Source organism: Macaca nemestrina, chromosome 5 (genome assembly GCF_043159975.1).
Source record: "Macaca nemestrina isolate mMacNem1 chromosome 5, mMacNem.hap1, whole genome shotgun sequence".
NCBI lineage: Eukaryota > Metazoa > Chordata > Mammalia > Primates > Cercopithecidae > Macaca > Macaca nemestrina.
In genome coordinates, this window is record NC_092129.1 from 103,136,240 (window position 1) to 103,157,123 (window position 20,884).

The window sequence follows — 20,884 nt, forward strand, 5'->3', positions numbered from 1 at the left end:
TCAGCCTCATGAGTAGCTTTAAAAATCTTCTACTCTAACCTGGCTGGGTAAGTTGGCTCATGCCTGTAATCCAAGCACTTTGGAGGGCTGAGGTAGGAGGACTGCTTAGGCCCAGGAGTTTAAGACTAGCTCAGGAAACATAGTGAGACCTCATCTCTACAAAAAATAAAAATTAGCTGGGCACAGTGGCATGTGCCTGCAGTCCCAGCTACTCGGGAGGCTGAGAGTAGAGGACTGCTTGAACCTGGGAGGTAGAGGCTGCAATGAGCTGTGATCATGACACTGTACTCCAGCCAGGGTGACAGAGTGAGACCCTGGATTCAAAAATTAAAAAAAAAAAAAAAATTTTCTACTCTAACCTGCAATCAGTTATCAATCAAGGTCATCAAGTTCTCTCTCCAAGTCACTCTCCTAGATATTTTTTGAATATAACAAATTGTATCTCCACCAGATAGCTACCTAGAAGCAACTGCTATCGTATCTTACTCTTCATGTTTTAACATGTATTGGTTTATTATTGCCCTGAAGCAGCTCTCGGTAAAACCTTTCAATGAGTTCCCATTGCCAATGAGGCCTTTAACATCTTTTAAAAAATGGCTACTACATACCTCTGAACAGTCCATATATACTCACCAATTTTACTCCTGTACCCTCTGCTCCAGCTATACTGAAGAATTCCTTTCTAGTTCCTTTCAGAACCTTCTATGCTCTTTTTAGTGCCCATACCTTTCCATATGCTGCTCTGACAGATACAATTCTCACTCCCTTACTTATACCCTCTTTGGGGGATTCCTAAACTTTCAGGCCTCAGCCTAAGAAGCCATTTCCTTAGGAAGACTATCTCCTAATTAGACTAGGTTAGGCTCCCTATTTGATGTTCTCATAGTACACAATATTTACTTACCAAAACGCGCTTATCATTCTTTATTTGAATTGCTTAATGTCTATCTTTTCCAACAGACTGTAAATATCAGAAAACAAAGGACCATGACTATATTTTTATTTCTGTATCCTAAGTTTCAAGCACCATGTCCTGTACTTAGCAAGTGAAGAACAAATGAATTAGGAATCTCTCTTGCTCCTAGTTTATAAAAAATAGAAATCATCAAGTAAGAATGGCTTCAGCTTTCTACTCTTCTGTCTCTCATTTTAGGTACTGTTTGATCTAAAGATACAGCCATAGTCTCTCAGTCTCTTCCAGGCTACCTTTTTTCCAATGTGCCCAGGGCCATGACCCGCCTGTCCAGGGACCTGCATCATCCACTATCGTTTTTCTTTTCTGTAATTTCTTTCTTCCTGAACTGACATCTTTGCTTTTTAATACAAATGTACTCACATATTTCCTCATAATTCTAAAACAAGAAAAAAGTAACAGCAATAACCCCAAAATCTTTATTCTAACTAACCTTCTGTCTTAAAGCTACCATTCTCTATGAATTATTAAAATACATATATAAATTTCTTCTATTTATTACCTTCCATCATCAATCAATCACGATACTTCTACTCCCTCCGCTGAAACTGTTCTCATTTTGGTCACCAATGTCTACCAACTGCCAGATCCAATGCTCTATCTTCAGACCTTATCCTATTTAATTTAACATGTGATACTATTAACCAGAGCATTCTCTTGAAGCACCCTTCCTCCTTGACTTCCAGGACTGCTTTGTCTCCTGGTACATTTTCGCTTTTTTTTTTCTTAGACGGAGTCTCACTCTGCTGCCCATGCTGATGTGCAGTGGTGCAACTGGCTCACTGAAACCTCCACCTCCCGAGTTCAAGTGATTCTCATGCCTCAGCCTCCTCAGTAGGTGGTATTACAGGCACTCACCACCACACCCGGCTAATTTTGTATTTTTAGTTGAGATGGGGTTTTGACATGTTGGGTAGTCTGGTCTTGAACTCCTGACCTCAGGTAATCCACTCACCTCGGCCTCCCAAAGTGCTGGGATTTACAGGCATGAGCCACTGAGCCCAGCCTCCTGGTACACTTTCTATCTCTGACTCTTTTTCACAGGCTACTTTCCCCCACCTGATATTTAAATACTGAGACTCCTAAATACTCTCAAAATGTCCTCATTCCTTTTTTCCTCCTTGTGATTTACAATGTACCTAGGTAATTTCAATTATTCTCTTGGCTTCAACTGCCACCTAAATGCTGACTGCTTTACAGTATCTGTCTAATCTGCAATCCAGATTTGTATTACCAAAAGCTCACTTTACATACCCATCTAAATATTTTAAGGCATTCAAACTCTACTTCTAGCCTTCTTAGTAACATCTTTGTACACTGTATCACATTAAAAAGAAATAAGCTTGAAGAGGCAATATGGTATTACATCATGTAATAGGTTATAGAACTTTAAAAGCATTTGTATTTAATTACGTTAAACTGTAAACCTTGAAATGAAAAAATCATTAATTAAAAATAAACATATCTACATTTAATATAAACTTTCGTTTTTAAAATAGTTATACTTCAAAAAAGTATAGAACAATGATATCATTTACTCCATAACGTGTGTGTATGTATACAAGAATATCTGCCATATTTAGAAATGGTATTCTAGGTTTAATTTTATGTAACATACTGATGATAAAAATAGGTATACTACAAATGAAGAATAACTGTGCTGCTTAAACTTTCTGTTAAGAGGTAGAAAGTAGCAGGCATGAATTATGTAAATCTTGCTTTAAGAAAGGAAAATCTATCAATTATGAGATAATCACATGCAACACTGATTCGGCAATGCTCAGTTTTCTTAACATCATTCTTTGAATGTATTATTTACTACTATTAAAAATACCTTTACTGGCTTTACATACTATTTTTAAGACATCCATGCTCGACTGGGCGCAGTGGCTCATGCCTGTAATCCCAGCACTTTGGGAGGCCAAGGCAGGAGGATCACAAAGTCAGGAGTTCGAGACCAGCCTGGCCAACATAGTGAAACCCTGTCTCTACTGAAAATACAAAAATTAGCTGGGTATTTTTTTACGGTGGTGGCATGTGCCTGTAATCCCAGTTACTTGGGAGGCTGAGGAAGAATAATTGCTTGAACCTGGGAGGCGGAGGTTTCAGTAAGCCAAGATTGCACCACTGCACTCCAGCTTGGGTGACAGAGCGAGACTCCGTCTCAAAAAAAAGACATTCATATTCATTTCTCTTTAATAATATTTCCTTGCTCATTTCTCTTTAATAATATTTTGAAACATCAAAGAATTGAGTATAACAAATAGCATTTCTTTATTCATTAAACACATATTTATTAAGGGTCTACTATCTGTCAGTTCCTCAGGATCCTGAGAATAGAGCACTTAATCACAGTAAGAAATCCCTGTTCTTTAACCTCATAAAGCTTATTTTTTGGAGAGTATATATGTACATATTTTAATTGCTTGGTTATTGTATCTCTTAACACATACATACATATCAGATGGTGATAAATGTTAAAGCAGAGGAGAAAAAGTTACAGGAGAGTAACAAGGAGACTAGAGCAGAGGCAGGTTCTAAATAGGGTGGTCAGAGAAGGCTTATCTGAGTAAAAATGAGAGAGTAAACACATACACAGTAGGAAGGATCAGTAAAACTAAAAGTTGGTTTTTAAAAAGACTAACAAAACTGATAAACTCCTGATAAGACTGATCAATTAAAAAAAAAAGGATAGCTTGAGTCACCAATGTCAAAAGTGAAAGAGGAGACATCACTATAGATCCTACATGTTACAAAGATAAGAGTATATTATGAACTTTAGGCTGATGCACCTAAAAATTTAGTAAAAACAGGCAAATTTCAAGATAAAAAACTTACTAAAACTGACATAAATAGATTTGAATAGTATCATAACTACTAAAGAAATTAATCTGTAATTACAAATCTTCCCACAAAGATAAATTTCAGATAAAACCTAAATAATTACACCAATGTTATGAAAACTGTTGCACAGAACGGAATAAGAGAACAATATGAAATTTAGCATAAACCTGAAACCAAAATTAGATAAAAATGTAAAATCATAGCCATTCTCTACTAAACAAAGATGTAAAACTACACAAAACAAAACAAAACAAAACAAAAACAAAACAAAGCAAAAAAACAAAGTAAGCAAATCCAGTGATACAAAAAGGACTCTAAATCATGAGCCAACTGGATATATTCCAGAAATGAAAGGCTGATTGAACCTTCAAAAATATTTAACATTTTCTACCTGAAATGAGAAATAAGACAGATATACTTGACCCTACTCTCTTTAACACTCTACTATAGACCCTAGTCAATACAATAAGGCAAAAAAAGATATAAAATTATTAAAATCGGAAAAGAAAACTCACCATTCACAGATAGTGTGACTACATCTCAAAATTCCAAAAGCTATTAGAAAAAGTGAACTTGACAAAGTTTCTGAATACAATGTCAATACAGAAAAACACCTTCATATTTCCACATTCTAGCAGCAATATACTAAGCAAAGATTCCTTAAATAAGAAGCAAAAAGGACTACTTAATAAAAGGTTGATAAATCAACTAAAAAAAACTTTCTTCAAAAGACAGCATAAAGAACTTTTGGTTCTTCAAAAATACCATTTAGAAAGTTTTAAAAGCTGCAGAATGAGGGAAATATATATAGTTGGACAGTAGGGGTTTCCACTAGAAAGGGGTAGGAGGGAACTTGCTGCATTGATAAGAATGTTCTATATCTTATTTTGAATGGTGGCTACAAAATTGACTAAATTTGTCAAAACTTACCACACATTGAACATTTATGATCTGTTCATTTTATTGAATGTAAATTATATCAACAGTTTAAAAGAAAAGTTAAGTGGTTAAAAAAAGAAGAGACAGACAGAATTAGTGACCTGGAAACTAGGTCAGAAGAAATTCCTGAGAATGCAGCACAGAAGGACAAAAAGTTAGAAAATATGAAGAATGGTTAAGAGATGGAGAAGCCATGGTGGGAAGACCTAATAAGTGGGGAGAGAACAGATGTGAAGGTAATCTCAAAAGACAGTGGTTGCAAATTTTCCAAAATGGGTGAAAGGCATCAATTCATCAATTAAAAAAAATTTTTAATGGTTTTTTGAGGAAAAGGTGGTATTTGGTTACATGAATAAGTTCTTTAGTGGCGATTTCTGAGATTTTGGTGCACCCATCACCCAAGCAGTGTATACTGTATGCAAAGTGTAGTCTATTACCACTCACCCTGTTACACCCTTTCTCCTAGGTCCCCAAAGTTCACTGTATCACTCTATGCCTTTGCATCCTCATAGCTTAGCTCCCACTTATGAGTGAGAAAATATGATGTTTGTTTTTCCATTCCTGAGTTACTTCATTTAGAATAATGGTCTCCAATTCCATTCAGGTTGCTGTGAATGCCATTATTTCATTCCTTTTTATCCAATTTATAGATTTTTTAAAAGTCCAACATATACCAACAGAATAAATAATAATAATAAAAAAAACCTACCTAAAAACATATCACAATAGAACAGAATACTAGGGATAAAAATGTGGAAGAAGGACCATTTCAGATAATAACTAAGCAAGTCCTCTGAGGAGCTGACATCTGATCAGAGACCTGGATTTGAGAATTACAGATCAAGAGAATAGCAAAGAAAACGAGGAATAATAAGCAAAGAGACCTGTTGACCTGAGTGGAATAAATTGGGGGGAAAATAATAATAGTTTAGTTTTAGTTTATTAAGAGTTGAGGTCACTGACAGAGCCAGGGTCACAGTACTTCAGGAATTATTCAAAGCCATATTAAAGCCTTTTTCTTATTTTTTTTTCTTAAGTGTGCTGAGAAGAAGTCAATAGAGCTTTTTAGCAAGAGAGTAACATTATTTAATATATTAAAAAGATTACACTGGTACTATGTGGAGAACAGGGTAGAAGAGGATAAGAACAGATGGTGGATGAATGTTAGGTCAGTGATGAAGCCCAAGCTAGAGATGATGCTTAGACTGCATGCTGCCAGTGAAGGTTCAGGGAAGTAGATGTATTTGAGACATATACCAGAATAGTAGCTAACATGTATTAAGAACTTACTATAAGTTGCCCATTGCATTTTACATATATGAAGTCTTTCAATTCCATTAACCACCCTATGAGGTTGATAATCTTATTTCTGTTGTGCAAGTGAGGACACAAACACAAACAGGTGAGGACAAAGGCCAAAGATAACAGAGCTAGTTTGACTCTACCATCTCTTCTCTTAACCACCATGAGACATAACTCTGAACAACAGACTATGTACACCAGAGGTGGGAAAACGTGGGTGGGGAAAACAAGGTAACAAGTGTGGCTCTCGGATCTGAGGGTTGTATAAATGGATAGATGGTGATACCATTTATTGAGCTTTAATATAGTACATTGCAGGAAGGTCAGGTTAATAGGAGAAGAGGAAAGTTTAAACAGGTTGAACTTTAGTTGCCTTTCAAGATCTATATGGAGATGTCAAGCAAGCAGGAGTTTAAAGCTGCTGTCAGCACTGGAAATGTCCAGTTGGGAGTCAGCATATAGAAGATAAAACAGTTGTTACCACGGGCAGGAGGAAATGGGAAATGTCACATGAATAAATCTAGAGATCTAATGTACAACATGAAGACTATAATTAATAATATTTTATTTGGGATTTTTACTAAATGAATAGATTTTAACTGCTCCTGTCACATACACAAAAAATAGATAATTATGTAAGATGATGGCTACATTAATTTATCTATAGTAATTGTTTCACTATCTGTAGGTATCTCACATCATGTTGTGTATCTTAAATGTACACAGTAAAATTTAAAATAAAAAATAAATCATGGGTATGGCTAAGTTTGCCTAACGAGAGATTACAAAGTGAAAATATAAGAAGGTGCTGCACTAAATGAGCCCTAAGAAACTCTGTGTGGAGTCTGGGTAAAGGAGGAAAGACTGGTAAAGGACACTGAGAAAGAGTAACTGAACAGAAAAATGTGGTACAATGAAAGCCAAAGGAAAAGACTGTTTTAAGGGGAGAAGAGTCAATGATGTTGAAAGTTGCTGAGAGATCAAGGTATCCTATCTTTTTCTCAGACCAGTTTTCAAGCTTAAAAAGGTAGAATGTACTATAGTCTCAACAACTTTGAAGGAAAACTTTTAATAAATGGTATCTAACAATAAAACAACAAAAAGACATTAAAGACTGTTCTACATTTTTCTGAATCACTTAACTTAAATATTAAGATTGATATTTGAGGCCAGGCGTGGTGGCTCATGCCTGTAATCCCAGCACTTTGGGAGGCCAAGGCGGGCAGATCACGAGGTCAGGAGATCGAGACCATCCTGGCTAACACGGTGAAACCCTGTCTCTACTAAAAATACAAAAAAATTAGCCAGGCGTGGCAGCATGCGCCTGTAGTCCCAGCTGCTGGGGAGGCTGAGGCAGCAGAATGGCGTGAACCCGGGAGGCGGAGCTTGCAGTGAGCCAAGATCCTGCCACTGCACTCCAGCCTGGGTGACAGAGCAAGACTCCGTCTCAAACAAAACAAAACAAAGAGTGATATCTGAAAACTTCTAATCATTAAGGAATTTTCAATTTTGTAGTTTTTAGTGAGAAAGTATAAAATAGTTTAGCAATACATTTTCTTTATATTATTTGTGTATATATAGAGAGAATAAAATTCTTCTTACCTATATAAAAAAAGATCTTTGGCAAGTCGCTTAGGTCCAATTATTTTGAAGATAATTTCATATGTTTCAAGTGCCTTCCGATGAACTCCACCTGGTAATGCTGGATGTAGACATTGAGCTAGGCGTTTGCCTATGGTCAGCTTTTTGGGTACTACTTGGTACTTTGCATTATTCTGTAAAACCTTGAAGAAAGCATTTTAATGTAGTTGAGAAAAACAAAATATTGCATTCATTTTACTTCCATTTTCTAGCATAGTATTATAAAAAATGTTAATTGTAGATCTTTGTGTTTTGTTAGCTACATTTGCCTACATACACCATATTTAAAGTTAAAACTGAGGAAATGTTACAAACTTTATTAATTTGTTTAAAAAATAAACTCGTTACCTGTTAACAGAATAACATTTTTAATGAAAAATGATATTTTCCAAAACAAATTTATGGAGAAGAGAGGCATTTTAGATTTTTTTTGGTAAATTTTTAATATTTGATGTGAGAAGACAGCTGGAACATGGAATGTTATAGCCTTCAACCTATTTTTACTACTTTGAAATAAAGTCTGGCCTCACAATAGATATTTACAGTTACTTGGAAGAGGTATAACCATTGTCCCAGTATATCAAATTATAGTAAGTAATTCTAATGTTTATAAGAAAATCTACATGAGATTATCATTGCCCATTTGTTTTTATAAACTGATTTTTCTAACTGGACAAAGCAACTTTTGCTTTATTTATTTCAACCATAACATTTCCTTAGAAATAATGGTCAGGGCAGAATTTCTGTACACAGATCCTATCTTATCAACTACTCAAAGGAGATTAGTTATGTAAAGAAGATCTTATAATAAATGTAATCCTTTAGTTTGAACCTAGAATTCAGTATTATAATCAAGTATTGATAGAACGTCACAAAGTGAAGACTCAGAATGAATAGACTATATTAGAACTGGAATTTAGAAGAAATATACAAAGACTTATTTTACAGAGGAATAAACAGGTTGACATATTAGGTTGGTGCAAAAGTAACTGGATTTTTTTTGCCATAATATATGAAATGACCAAAGGCAGTATAAGAGTGTGTGTGTGTGTGTGTATATATGTGTGTGTGTGTATATATGTGTGTGTGTGTATATATAGGAGTATATATATATATATGAGTATATATATGTATATATAAGAGTATATATACACACACACACACGTAATCCTTGTCTTGTTCCATCACAATTTTGGCTAAGTTTCATCGACAACTTGGGTCTTCTTCTTTGAGTTATCTAGATACCATGAAATCTATTTTCATGAATATTGATTAATCTAAAAATTATGTACCTAGTTAGGCAAATTAATTTCCATCATTTAATGACTTGCCTTTAAAAAGAGTTCCCAGTATATCTTCAGAAACAGACTCTTCAGAACCCTTTAGAAAAAAAAGAACTTAACTACCTTTAAGCAAACTTGTACTTTTAGATGAAATTTCTTGTGGATGTTGTAAAGAAATAAAGAATTATTCAAACTTCAAATGATAAATGTTAGAAGTTCTAACATGTCAAACAGAAGCTTCTGCATCAAATTTTAAGACAAAACCTTGACATACTGAAAATGATTATTTTTCTTTTTATGATATCAAAGTGATTATCTGTCATATCAGGTTGAAAACTAGCATCCTGGTGTGGTACTGTGAGTGAGAGTGTGTCTAGGTTTTCATCCATGGTTCCTGGCTCATAACTCGCACAGCCCTTATTATAATATTGGGGAACTTTGGGCCTCAGAAGCAGGCCTCAAAAAACAATTTCTCTCTTTTTCCTGCCCTCTGCTCATCTTTTTCTCCCTAAGGCAGGAATCTTCCTCTACCTTTCTATCTCAGAGCTGGCCGTAACAAAATTCTCTGGACTACTTGGTCTCATTGTAGGTCAAAGACCTCCATTTCAGAAGGGGTCCTGCCCCATACCCAGAAGGAACGAATGCTGTACAGAGAGGCCAAGAAAAATCTGACAGACGGGTCTTGCTGGGTTCCTCCACTTTGTCTGTTAGTATTAGATCAAATCTTTTATGTCCTAACACATTTCTACACAGCTGTTCATGCTTCAATCATGCCTATCCAATGAAGTCTCAAAAGGCCCAAAAGGATGATTAGAGAGCGTCCAGGCCAGCTGAACACATGTGGAGGTTCCTGGAGGGTGGCGCTCCTGGAGAAGGCATGAAGGTTCTACATCCCTTCACCCAGACCTCACCCTATGCATCTCTTCACTTGTATCCTTTGTAATGTCTTTTATAATGAACCAGTACTTTAAGTTCTGTGAGTCACTCTAGCAAATTAAACCTAAAGAAAGGATTGTGGAACTTTATAGCCAGTTGATCAGAAGCACAGGTAAAACAAACTGGGGCTTGTGATTGGCATCAAAGAGGGGAACAGTCTTATGAGGCTCAGCCCTCAACCTGTGGGATCTGATACTATCTCCAGGTAGATAGTGTCCAAATTGAACTGCAGCACATCCAGCTGGTATCCACTGTAGAACTGCTTGCTTGCTGGTAAGGGAGAAATAATCACTTGTTTTAGGGTTATAGAAGTCTTCTGCATTGATTGTTGTGGTGTGAAAGCAGAGGAAAAACAATATGTATTCTTTTCCCCACACATCTTAGTATGTATTTTAAGACAAATTTCTTTCCTAATTTGTATGTTAAGCTATTTGATAGGCTGGGTGTGGTGGCTAATGCCTGTAATCCCAGCACTTTGGGAGGTTGAGGTGGGAGGATCACTTGAGGCCAAGAGTTCAAGACCACCTTCGTCAACATAGCGAGATCCTGTCTCTAAAAAAACAAAAATAATAACTAGCCAGGCATGGTGGCATGCCTGCAGTCCCACCTACTCAGAAGGCTGAGGTGGGAGGATCCCTTGAGCCCAGGAGTCTGCAATGAGCTATGATCATGCCACTGGACTTCAGCCTGGGTGAAAGAGTAAAACCTTGTCTCAAATAAAATAAAAAATAGTTTTTGGAAGACCACTCCTTTCCTATCTAAGCCCTTTAATATTTAGAAGCACTCTCATTCAATAACAATTAAAAACAAAAAACAAAAAAAAACCTTAACTATGGGTATGCGGTGAAAAAAATTGATGTTTAAAAAATAAAAAGGTCAAAATGAAGAGCCAGAAGTTGATCAAAGATGCCACAACAATAACGTAATAAAAACCAGACATGTCAAGAAGAATTACTCAAGGACAAGCTGCAAGGCATAAGCAACTGCTTGTATATAATTGCCTTTGTACGAAGTACCGAATTATAACTATAGCTTGCCAGGATAGAAAATGTTTCCTTCTGCTATATACCATTTGGAAAGAACACAGGAATTACTGCTTTCCATTTGTAGGAAATTCATTTTGCTGCCAGGAATTCCAGCACCATATCTGATGCTCCATTATGGAAATTTACTAGCCCTCATAGCATATTTGCTTCCTTTTCTTTTGTTTTTATAGCTAATAATCATGGCGATAACTACATATTTTTCAAGCACTGTTATTTCTTTGAATTAAAACTTCCAAAGCCTTAACAATATGCTTGACTACACAGGCATGCAACTCATGAAGAAAAACAGCACTACCAATAGTAATCTAAGGTTCATTTATGTTTTTGCATTCTTACTTCAAGATTTAGAGAAATCTAACAAGTACAAACACAGATTTCTAATTTTTACTCCTTTTATGAAATGGATAATACAGACATACCTTATTAAGTTTTCCAAGTGCTGATATCAAATCTGCCCATTCACTGGAGTATTCAAAATTCTTTAGTGCTTTGTCAATTGCGGCTACATAGTTTCTGTATTTGGAGTCACTCAATAACTCCAGCTCTTCTGTGTTCATCCTCCCACAACTTCCCACTAGAGACCAGTTCCAAACTCATGTAAAGTCATTACCTACAAAAGAGTTTGCAGGAGGAACCAAGGTTACAAAGTATTAAAATGGGTTCATATGATCTTACTACAAAGGTAATGACTAACTTGAAAATGTTTCTTACTGTTAGCAGTGGTTGAAACTCTCCTCAGCTAGTGTTCAGGGTCATGGAAGTATTCAAAGACAGCCTAAAAGATAACTACTTGTGTGTTCTTTCCTAGGAATTGGAAAAACGACTGTGAAAATTTAGTCAGTAAAATTTTCTTATACTTATTTCAATTTAGAAAATTTTATTATACTTCAATTTAGAAATCATGCTATTTCTCTGTCATATTTGTTTATGTAACATTTCTGATATATATGGGTGTGTGTATATACAAATATGTATACATATATATGTACATATATATACACACATATATGCTCCTCTACTTTGTTTTGATCCTAAAATACACTAAGTCTGGTTAGATTGGAAGAATCAAGAACACAGGGGAAGAAAGAAAAAAAAAATGACTCGGAGATCATTTTATTAAGTAGTAAGTGAGCATCTAATATGAAGGCCCATTAGCTGTTAGAATTAGACTTTACTTTAGACTTTACTTCGAATAAAACTGACAAGAACATGTGGTGGTTTAAAGTATGTCCACAGCTGAGTACAGTGGCTCACACCTGTAATCCCAGCTACTTGGGAAGCTGGAGGATGGAGTATGGCCTAAGGTCAAGGTTTCAAGACCAGCACTGGCAACACAGTGAGATCCTGTCTCTAAAAAAAAATAAAAATAAAAATTAGCCAGGCAGGGTGGCACCTGTAGTCCCAGCTACTCAGGAGGCTGAAGTGAGAAGACAGCATGAGCCCAAGACATCAAGGCTGCAACGAAATATGACTGGGTGACAGAGCAAGATCCTGTCTCTATTAAAGTGAAAAAAACAAATTTACAAATTCTTTGATATTTCTTTGAAAAAGTGGTGCCTAATCCCCCAGCACCTTAGGGTCAACTTTGTGACTCATTTCTAATGAAAAGAATAGGGTAGAAGAGACAATGTGTAACAGCCAACAGGTTATAAAAGCACTTTGGTTTCCTCTTTACTCTCTTATTATCATTAGTTCTGCGGAGGAGCTAGCTGCCACATCATGAAGACACTTTCAAGGAGCCCTATGGAGAAGGCAGGTCTCGTGACAAGGAGCTAAAGCTTTCTGTACAGCCATGTGATTGAGCCATCTTAGAAGCACATCCTCCATCCTCGGCCAAGCCTTAATTTGACTGTGGCCCCAAATGGCATCCTGACTATAACTTCATGAGCAACCCAAAGCCACGATTACATAAGCTACGTCTCTCAAATTCAAGACCCACAGAAGATTTTGTTATAGGCCACTGAGTTCAGCGGTAATTTGTTATACAGCAATACATAATCTAGGGTAATAGGAAGAATTTAATTAAGGTTCTACTTAAAAACCAGTGTGGCTCCCCTTTAATTTTTCTGGTATCCCAACTAACTTCTAACTAACTCGGTACCTTTCTTTAGAGCTGGGTGCATGGACCTACAGGAAGGTCTAAGAGTGGGCCTTAGGGGATGCTAACACAATTCAACCAGGGTAAGAATAGTCTTTCCAACAAGTAGTTTGGGATAACTGAATATCCCATGTGCAAAAGGACAAAGTTGACTCCTTCACATCTACACAAAAGTTACTTTAAAATAGATCAGAGATCTAAATGTAACAGCTAGAACTATAAAACACTCAGAAGAAAATGTAGGATTAAATCTTTGTGACCTGTGGCTAGGCAAAGTCTTCTTAGAAATAAAACTGACAGCCAGGCACGGTGGCTCACGCCTATAATCCTAGCACTCTGGGAGGCCGAGGCAGGCGGATTGCTTGAGGTCAGGAGTTCAAGACCAGGCTGGCCAACATTTTCATCTCTACCAAAAATACAAAAATCAGCCAGTTGTGGTGGCTCATGCCTGTAATCTCAGCTACTCGGGAGGCTGAGGCAGGCCTATCACTTGAACCCAGGAGTCCGAGGCTGCAGTGAACAAGACCACGCCACTGCACCCCAGCCTGGGCAACAGAGTGAGATTCCATCTCAAAAAAATAAAATAAATAAAATAAAATAGAAAACCAAAAACACGAGCAACAAAAGAAAAAAAGAAGTAAAACTTTCATGTTGCAAAGAACATCAAGAAAGTGAAAAGACAACTGACAGAATGGGAGAAAACAAATCCTCCATACATCTGATGAGACTTTAGATAATAAAAAAACTCTTCAAAGTCAATAATAAAAAGACAAATAATTCAAAAGTAGGCAACAGATGTGAATGGACATTTCTAAAAGGAAAATGTACAAATGGTCTATAAGTACATAAAATGACACTCCACATAATTAGGGAAACAAATCAAAACCACAAGAATATTTCACGCCTACTAGGATGGTTATAATAAAAAAGATAGACGATAATAAGTGTGGTATGTAGAAACTGGAACCCTCATACACTGCTGGAGGAACATAAATTGATATGGCTTCTTTGGAAAACAGTCTAGTAGTAGTTCTCCAAGGTTCAACACAGAATTACTGTAAGCCAGAAATTCCACTCCTAGGTATGGTGGAGACACAAGAGAAATGAAAATACATGTCCACTCAAAAACTTGTGTGAATGCTCATAGAAGCATTATTCATAATAGCCAAAAGAAGAAATAACCCAAATATTCATCGACTGACACACAAATAACTAAAATACAATGGAATATTATTTGGTCATAAAAAAGAATGAAATAGTGATACAAGCTATAACACACATGAACCTTGAAAACATTATAAATGAAAGAAGCCACTGACATAAGACCACATAGTATATGAGTCCATTTATACGAAATGTCAAGAATAGAAAAATCTATAGAGACAAAGTAAATTAGTGGTTGATTAGAGTAGGGGGAGAAGAAGAAAAGAGGAATTGGTGTGAAATGGAGAATGAACTCAAAATGAATATAGGGTTTCTTTTTGGGATGACAAAAGTGTTTTAAAATTGATTGTAGTGATGGCTTCACAACTCTGAATATATTGAATACCATCATATTATATATATATGTGTGTGTATACATATATATACACATACACACACACACACACACACACACACACACACACACACACACACACATATATAGTTTGTTTTTGAGACGGAGTCTCACTCTGTCACCCAGGCTGGAGTGCTGGAGTGCAGTGGCGCCATCTTGGCTCACTACAACCTCCGCCTCTTGGACTCAAGCAATTCTCCTGTCTCAGCCTCCCGAGTAACTGGGATTACAGGCGCCTGGCACCATGCACCGGCTAATTTTGTATTTTTAGTATAGACGGTGTTTCACCATGCTGGCCAGGTTGGTCTAGAACTCCTGACCTTGTGATCCGCCTGCGTTGGCCTCCCAAAGAGCTGACATTACAGGTGTGAGCCACCACGCCCAGCCCGTATTATATACTTTAAACAGGTGAACTGCATACTCAAAATACATGAATCACCTTAAATTACATGTAAAATTTACATGTCTTACATTTTACTGGGGAGAGTCTACTTCTTTCATAATGTTCTCAAACAACAGTTTTTTTAACAAAAAGGTTAAAAACTACTAGAGAAGATAGCTAATGAGTAAAATCTGTTTGTATTGAAAAAAGCTACAAATCTTTTGATTTATAAAATCAAAATTTCCTTGGTTAAGGTTGTGCCAAAGAGAGGCAATACGAGTTTCCCAATTCTCTACTTCAATTATTTTATCCACAAAAATGAAAACAAGTCCCAAATCCTATCTTTGGAGAGAGTAATCACCTTAAATGTGATTTCATTTGACATGAAATGATTTTGCTTCAGCATATCATGTGCCAAGCACTATGTTTAGGTGCTGACTAGAGAGAACATCCCTGACCTCATGATACTTTCATTCCCAATTGGGACGGTGAGAGTAGTGAACAAAATAAGATAGTTAATCTATTTTTCTCTTTAAAACTGGATATTTGATGCTAAGGGACTTAAAATAATATAAAGTTTATGTGGGGGGAAAAAACACAGTCATATAATACTTCTTCCTCACCCCCATCCACATTTTTGCTGTCTGTGGGGTTTCAGTTAACCTCAGTCAACCACAGTCTGGAAATATTACATGAAAAATTGCAGAAATAAACAATCATAAGTTTTAAATTGCATAGCATTCTGAGTAACATGACAAAACCTCTCACAGAACAAAGTGAATCCTTCCTTTGTACAGCGTATCCACGCTACAGATGACAACTGCCCATTAATCACTTAGTAGCTGTGTGGGTTATAGACTGTTGTGGTAGCACAGTGCTTGTGCCCTTATTTTACTTAATAATAGCTGTAAAGCGCAAGAGTACTATGCCTAATTTGTAAATTAAACTTTATCATCCGTATATATGTATAGAAAAAAAACCCCAGAATTTACAGAGTTTGGTACTATCTGCAGTTTCAATCATCCATTGGGGGGGTCTTAGAACATATCCCCGGTGAATATGGTGGGGGGTGGGCACACTACTGTCCCTTCATGCTTTGGACTAAGAGCAGCAAATCAAACATAAAGCAGTATTGTGAAGTACTCTGAAGAACTCACAATAAATAGGAACTTAAATATGTGAATCAAAATAATCTTAACCTTGCACATCAAATTAATTTTTGTTTTATATAAGGATTTGCTATGCAATTTTCCTACCAGGAAAGTTCTTTGAGAGCAGGAACTATGTTTTATACATGTCTCTATGCTGGACAACACATAACTTACAATAGTGAGGCTACAGTTGGACTCATGATCAATGTGTTTAAACATAATAAAAACTGGTAATAAATTTAAAAAGATACAAGCTATTTCATTATCAACCCATGGTTTCTAAAACTTTTAAATACTAGATTTAACCATAAACACACAAACACAGCATACACACAAAGCAGTATCTGTAGGTATGTTAGATACAAAAGACCAGCACATTAAACAAGTAAAGCCATAAACTTTGATAGCTAATTAAACAGTTAAATACTAACAGTAACATATACGGAATGAAGGTTATAGTGAACACAACCTAAAACATTTCTAGTTCTGTTTCTCAGAAATCAGAAGGATAGCAAAACTAAATTAAACTCAGGGAAAATATCAACTTGACTGGATTTTCTGAAAGCACATAAAATTTGTATAAAATAACTAAATTCCAATCAATGAATGAAATAATGTACTTGTGGTAGATGGAATAAAACACATGCATACATTTTATCAGCAGGAACATTTTTTTTCTTTCCTTAGCAAGATTTCCAGAATAAGATATAAAATAGCATTCATTTTGAAGATATATAATACTCAGTGCATGAGGAAGATTAACCTGCAAAACAATTTAGTAGTAATTTCTATTAATGAAAATAGGGGTTGTTTATCAGCCTAATAATATAATTTTTAAGCAATATTATCTTAACATACACATCCTTCAGATAATCTTTTCTTATTTGCTATAAAAAAGCCAATTAATAATGACCAGTTAAATTTGTAAGGTTTATGACTCTTGTATGCATCTACAGCTAAAAAGTTTGTTCAGGTAATTAATTTGAACTTTCTTACCTTTTTTTTAAGGCAATAAATTCCTAAATATTTAAGTATGATTAAAAAGAGTTCATATAGCTTAAGACACACAAAAACACAGAATATTAAAAGCAAAATCTTAAATTACTGAAAAATGAGAAGGGACATTTTGCAGAAGTTTCATCAGCAGAGCTGCAGTATTACTTTTCATGTGAAAAAATGGTTGATAGGGTTTGGCTGTGTCCTACCCAAATCTCATCTTGAATTCCCACTTGCTGTGGGGAGGGACCTGGTGGGAGGTAACTGGATCATAGGGGCAGGTCTTTCCCATGGTGTTCTCATGGTGGTGGGTGAGATCTGATGGTATTATAAGGAGGAGTTCTCCTGCACAAGCTTTTTTTTTTTCTTTGCCTGCCGCCATCCATGTAAGATGTGACTTGCTCCTCTTTGCCTTCCACGATGATTGTGAGGCTTCCCCAGTCATGTGGAACTGTAAGTCCGATTAAACCTCTTTCTTCTGTAAATTGCCCAGTCTCAGGTATGTCTTTATCAGCAGCGTGAAAACTAATACAATAGTCAAATCCTAGCACTAAAAATTTAGTTGTAATTCCCCAATGACTTTAATGCAAATAAAATTACTCATTATATGTCACAAGAGAAGTGTAAAGATACACCATCTTAAGCCTTTCATCCAATATACACATACAAATTGCAGTTCTCAGGTATTCTCCCCCATATTTTATTTTATAATGGCTTAGGTCAATACTTCTCAAAGTATCTGTAGTGAAAGATCAGTATTTCCACCCAACCCATCACTGACCAATACTTTTCTAAAATATAAAATCATGTGCTTTAGTTGTTGCAGTAATATTAAATTGCTATAAAAGTTTCTAAATGTTTACTTTTATCTCTGTGCTTATTTCATCATGTCTCTTAACAAAGTTTGTGAATATCACACTTTAAACACCACTGGCTTAGATCATAATGCAAATATAACGTATCCCCACGGTGTATCAAACTTTGTACCATGCCTCTTCTTCAGAATAAATACAAAATAAATACACATACTCAATAAAGCAGTGTTTCACAGAAACCCCAGGCAATGAAAAGACAGGCAGTAGAGGGTAGGGCCTCCAAGAACAGCAGTTAAAGTCAAGATGGCCTAAATCCAAGTCCGAGCTCTAATACTTAGCAGTTGTATGACCTTGGGCAACATGCTTAATTTTGTCAAACCAGTTTTCCTTATCCATTAAAGAAGATGAAAATACTTATACTTGAATGGTTGTCAAAATTAAATAAGTAACATACTAAAGTTATCAGAGTGCCTGGCACATAGAAAATGCTCAAGAAACAGTTGTCATCATTATTTCCTATGAAATCAAAACAATACTAGGAAGCAAGTACGTTAATTATGAGGGGTAGTAGGTTATAATTAAGCATCAGATGCGGCTCTGAATTTCTTGGCAGCAAACTGGAAAACTGAGGACTCACTAACCTATCTTGAATTGTCCTGTGAATATAAGTTAAAATGTAGAATTATTGCCAAACATGTTTTATGGCTTTGTGAAACTGTATATATTTACTACACGTATTTGATGTTTTGACTAGTGCATGCACCCACCCATAAACCATCACCACAATCAAGATTCTTCACTACAGTTAAGATACAGAACATTTCTATCATCTTAAACTTTGTATCAAACATTTACATCATCTCTGTCAAATGAGCTGTTTTGTTTGCAATTAACTCCCTCCTCTCAATAACTTGCTACTTTCCAGGAAATACAGTAACAAACTATTTAATATAACCAGAAAACTTAAAAAAATAAAAATAAAACTTCTAGTTTGTTTAAAGTGATGCAAGTAAATCAAAGTTGCATTTGTAATCTTTCTTTTAGGGGCTGTTAATCATAGTTTCTCTGACTTGATCTTTAGTCCACTGGACAATTATTTGCAAATACTTTCAAAGTTACAACTCAGATAAATTGGACCCGAATTGTCATGAAACATAATTTAGTGTCATGTTTTGTTTCACAAATATAACATATATCAAATATAAAAATAAAGCAAAAAAGCTGTTTATGAAAAAAGATAAAAGCTGTAGATTTCTCTGGGCAAGTTATGCCCTGTGACAATTAGTAGGTAGTACAGATTTGTTTTTACACTTTATAGCGTAAAAAGCTAAAATTTAAATAAGAAAAGAAATATTGCATCATACCATCTCAATTTTTAAAGTTCATTTTAAATGGCGATAAAAAGTGAGTAGACCTCACTTCAGAATAACACCACAAAGATACTTTGGCTAGTTTTCTTATCATTAGCTGCATTTTCCCTTTCTCTCCTTCCTTTGCCACGAAAGGCAGGGGGAGGGCTGAAAGAGAAAGATTCACTATTACTCAATTCTAAAGAGGTATCTGGGGACTAAGTGTTTCTAGCACATTCCAAGAATATAAATTAATGAATTATTGTAAGCACCACGCAATGGGGCAAAAAACCCTGCTGTTGATTAGGGAAGAGAACATCAGGGGAAAAAAGCTATAAGTAGATGCTCTTTCCAAACTTTTCTAACTAATGAAAAATTACCATTCAGTAATTGTTATCATCTAATAGATGTAACATTAATAATCTATTTCATTTTGGTCAACAGTTCTAGGTTCCAATGTTGGCACTGTCACTAAATAATCTTCAGCAATCATTTATTTAGTCAATTCATAAAGCCAGTCATTCCAGAAAGCTGGAAACTTCCCTTGAGTATTAAAAATATGGATGGAGGCCAGGCATGGTGGCTTACACCTGTAATCCCAGCACTTTGGGAGGGTGAGGCGGGCAGACCATGAGGTCAGGAGATCAAGACCATCCTAGCCAACATGGTGAAACCCCGTCTCTACTGAAAATACAAAAATTAGCTGGGTGTGGTGGTTCATGCCTGTAATCCCAGTTACTGGGGAAGCTGAGGTAGGAGAATCACTTGAACCATGGAGTTGGAGGTTGCAGTGAGCTGAGACCACACCACTGCACTCCAGCCTGGGGACAGAGTGAGACTCCATCTCAAGAAAAAAAAAAAAAAAAAAAAAAAGGATGGAAGACAACACTTACTAAGTATTTTACGAACAGGTTATTGTCACTCATTATAAACCTGACACTCTGTACTTCCCTAATCCGATCCAATCTCCCATGCTCTTACTGTTGTCTCAACTTTCTTTCTTTTTTTTTTTTTTTTTTAGACGGAGTCTCGCTCAGTTGCCCAGGCTGTGGTGCAGTGGCCGGATCTCAGCTCACTGCAAGCTCCGCCTTCCGGGTTCACGCCGTTCTCCTGCCTCAGCCTCCCGTGTAGCTGGGACTACAGGCGCCCGCCACCGCGCCCAGCTAAGTTTTGTATTTTTAGTAGAGACGGGGTTTCACCGTGTTAGTCAGGATGGTCTCGATCTCCTGACCTCGTGATCCGCCCATCTCGGCCTCCCAAAGTGCTGGGATTACAGACGTGAGCCACCGCGCCCGGCCTAGGAAACTTCAGATATGTGCTCAACAGATCATTAGCCTTTCCTCTGCACATCCTGTCACCTTCTAGTCTTAATTATGTCATTCCTTTGCTTAAAACCCATCAATGGTTTTCCTCAAAGCTTGTCCTGTCACCTTCTAGTCTTAATTATTCTCTGAGGACAAGACCTCTTCTAACCTTACAGTGTACTTACTAAATACCAAGAACTGTTTGAGTGCTTTGTGTATTTTAATTAATCCCAGTTGATCCTTTGTAGTAGGCACTATTACTCACAT

At 36.3% G+C, this 20,884-nt stretch overlaps 1 protein-coding gene across 12 annotated transcripts in view; it reads right to left on the bottom strand.

The window, feature by feature from the left end:
* Positions 1–20,884, bottom strand: part of DOP1A (DOP1 leucine zipper like protein A) — a 126,157-nt gene that overhangs the window by 61,865 nt on the left and 43,408 nt on the right. For 11 of the 12 annotated variants that reach the window (XM_071096796.1, XM_071096800.1, XM_071096797.1 and 8 more), the window contains exons 2-4: positions 11,676–11,768; positions 11,384–11,574; positions 7,661–7,842 (exon numbers count right to left, since the gene is read on the bottom strand). In XM_071096796.1, the coding sequence (XP_070952897.1) occupies positions 7,661–7,842; positions 11,384–11,521 (320 nt within the window). In that variant the 5' untranslated portion in view covers positions 11,522–11,574; positions 11,676–11,768. The remainder of the gene's footprint in view (positions 1–7,660; positions 7,843–11,383; positions 11,575–11,675; positions 11,769–20,884) is intronic. The other variant, XM_071096795.1, reaches the window with a different exon arrangement.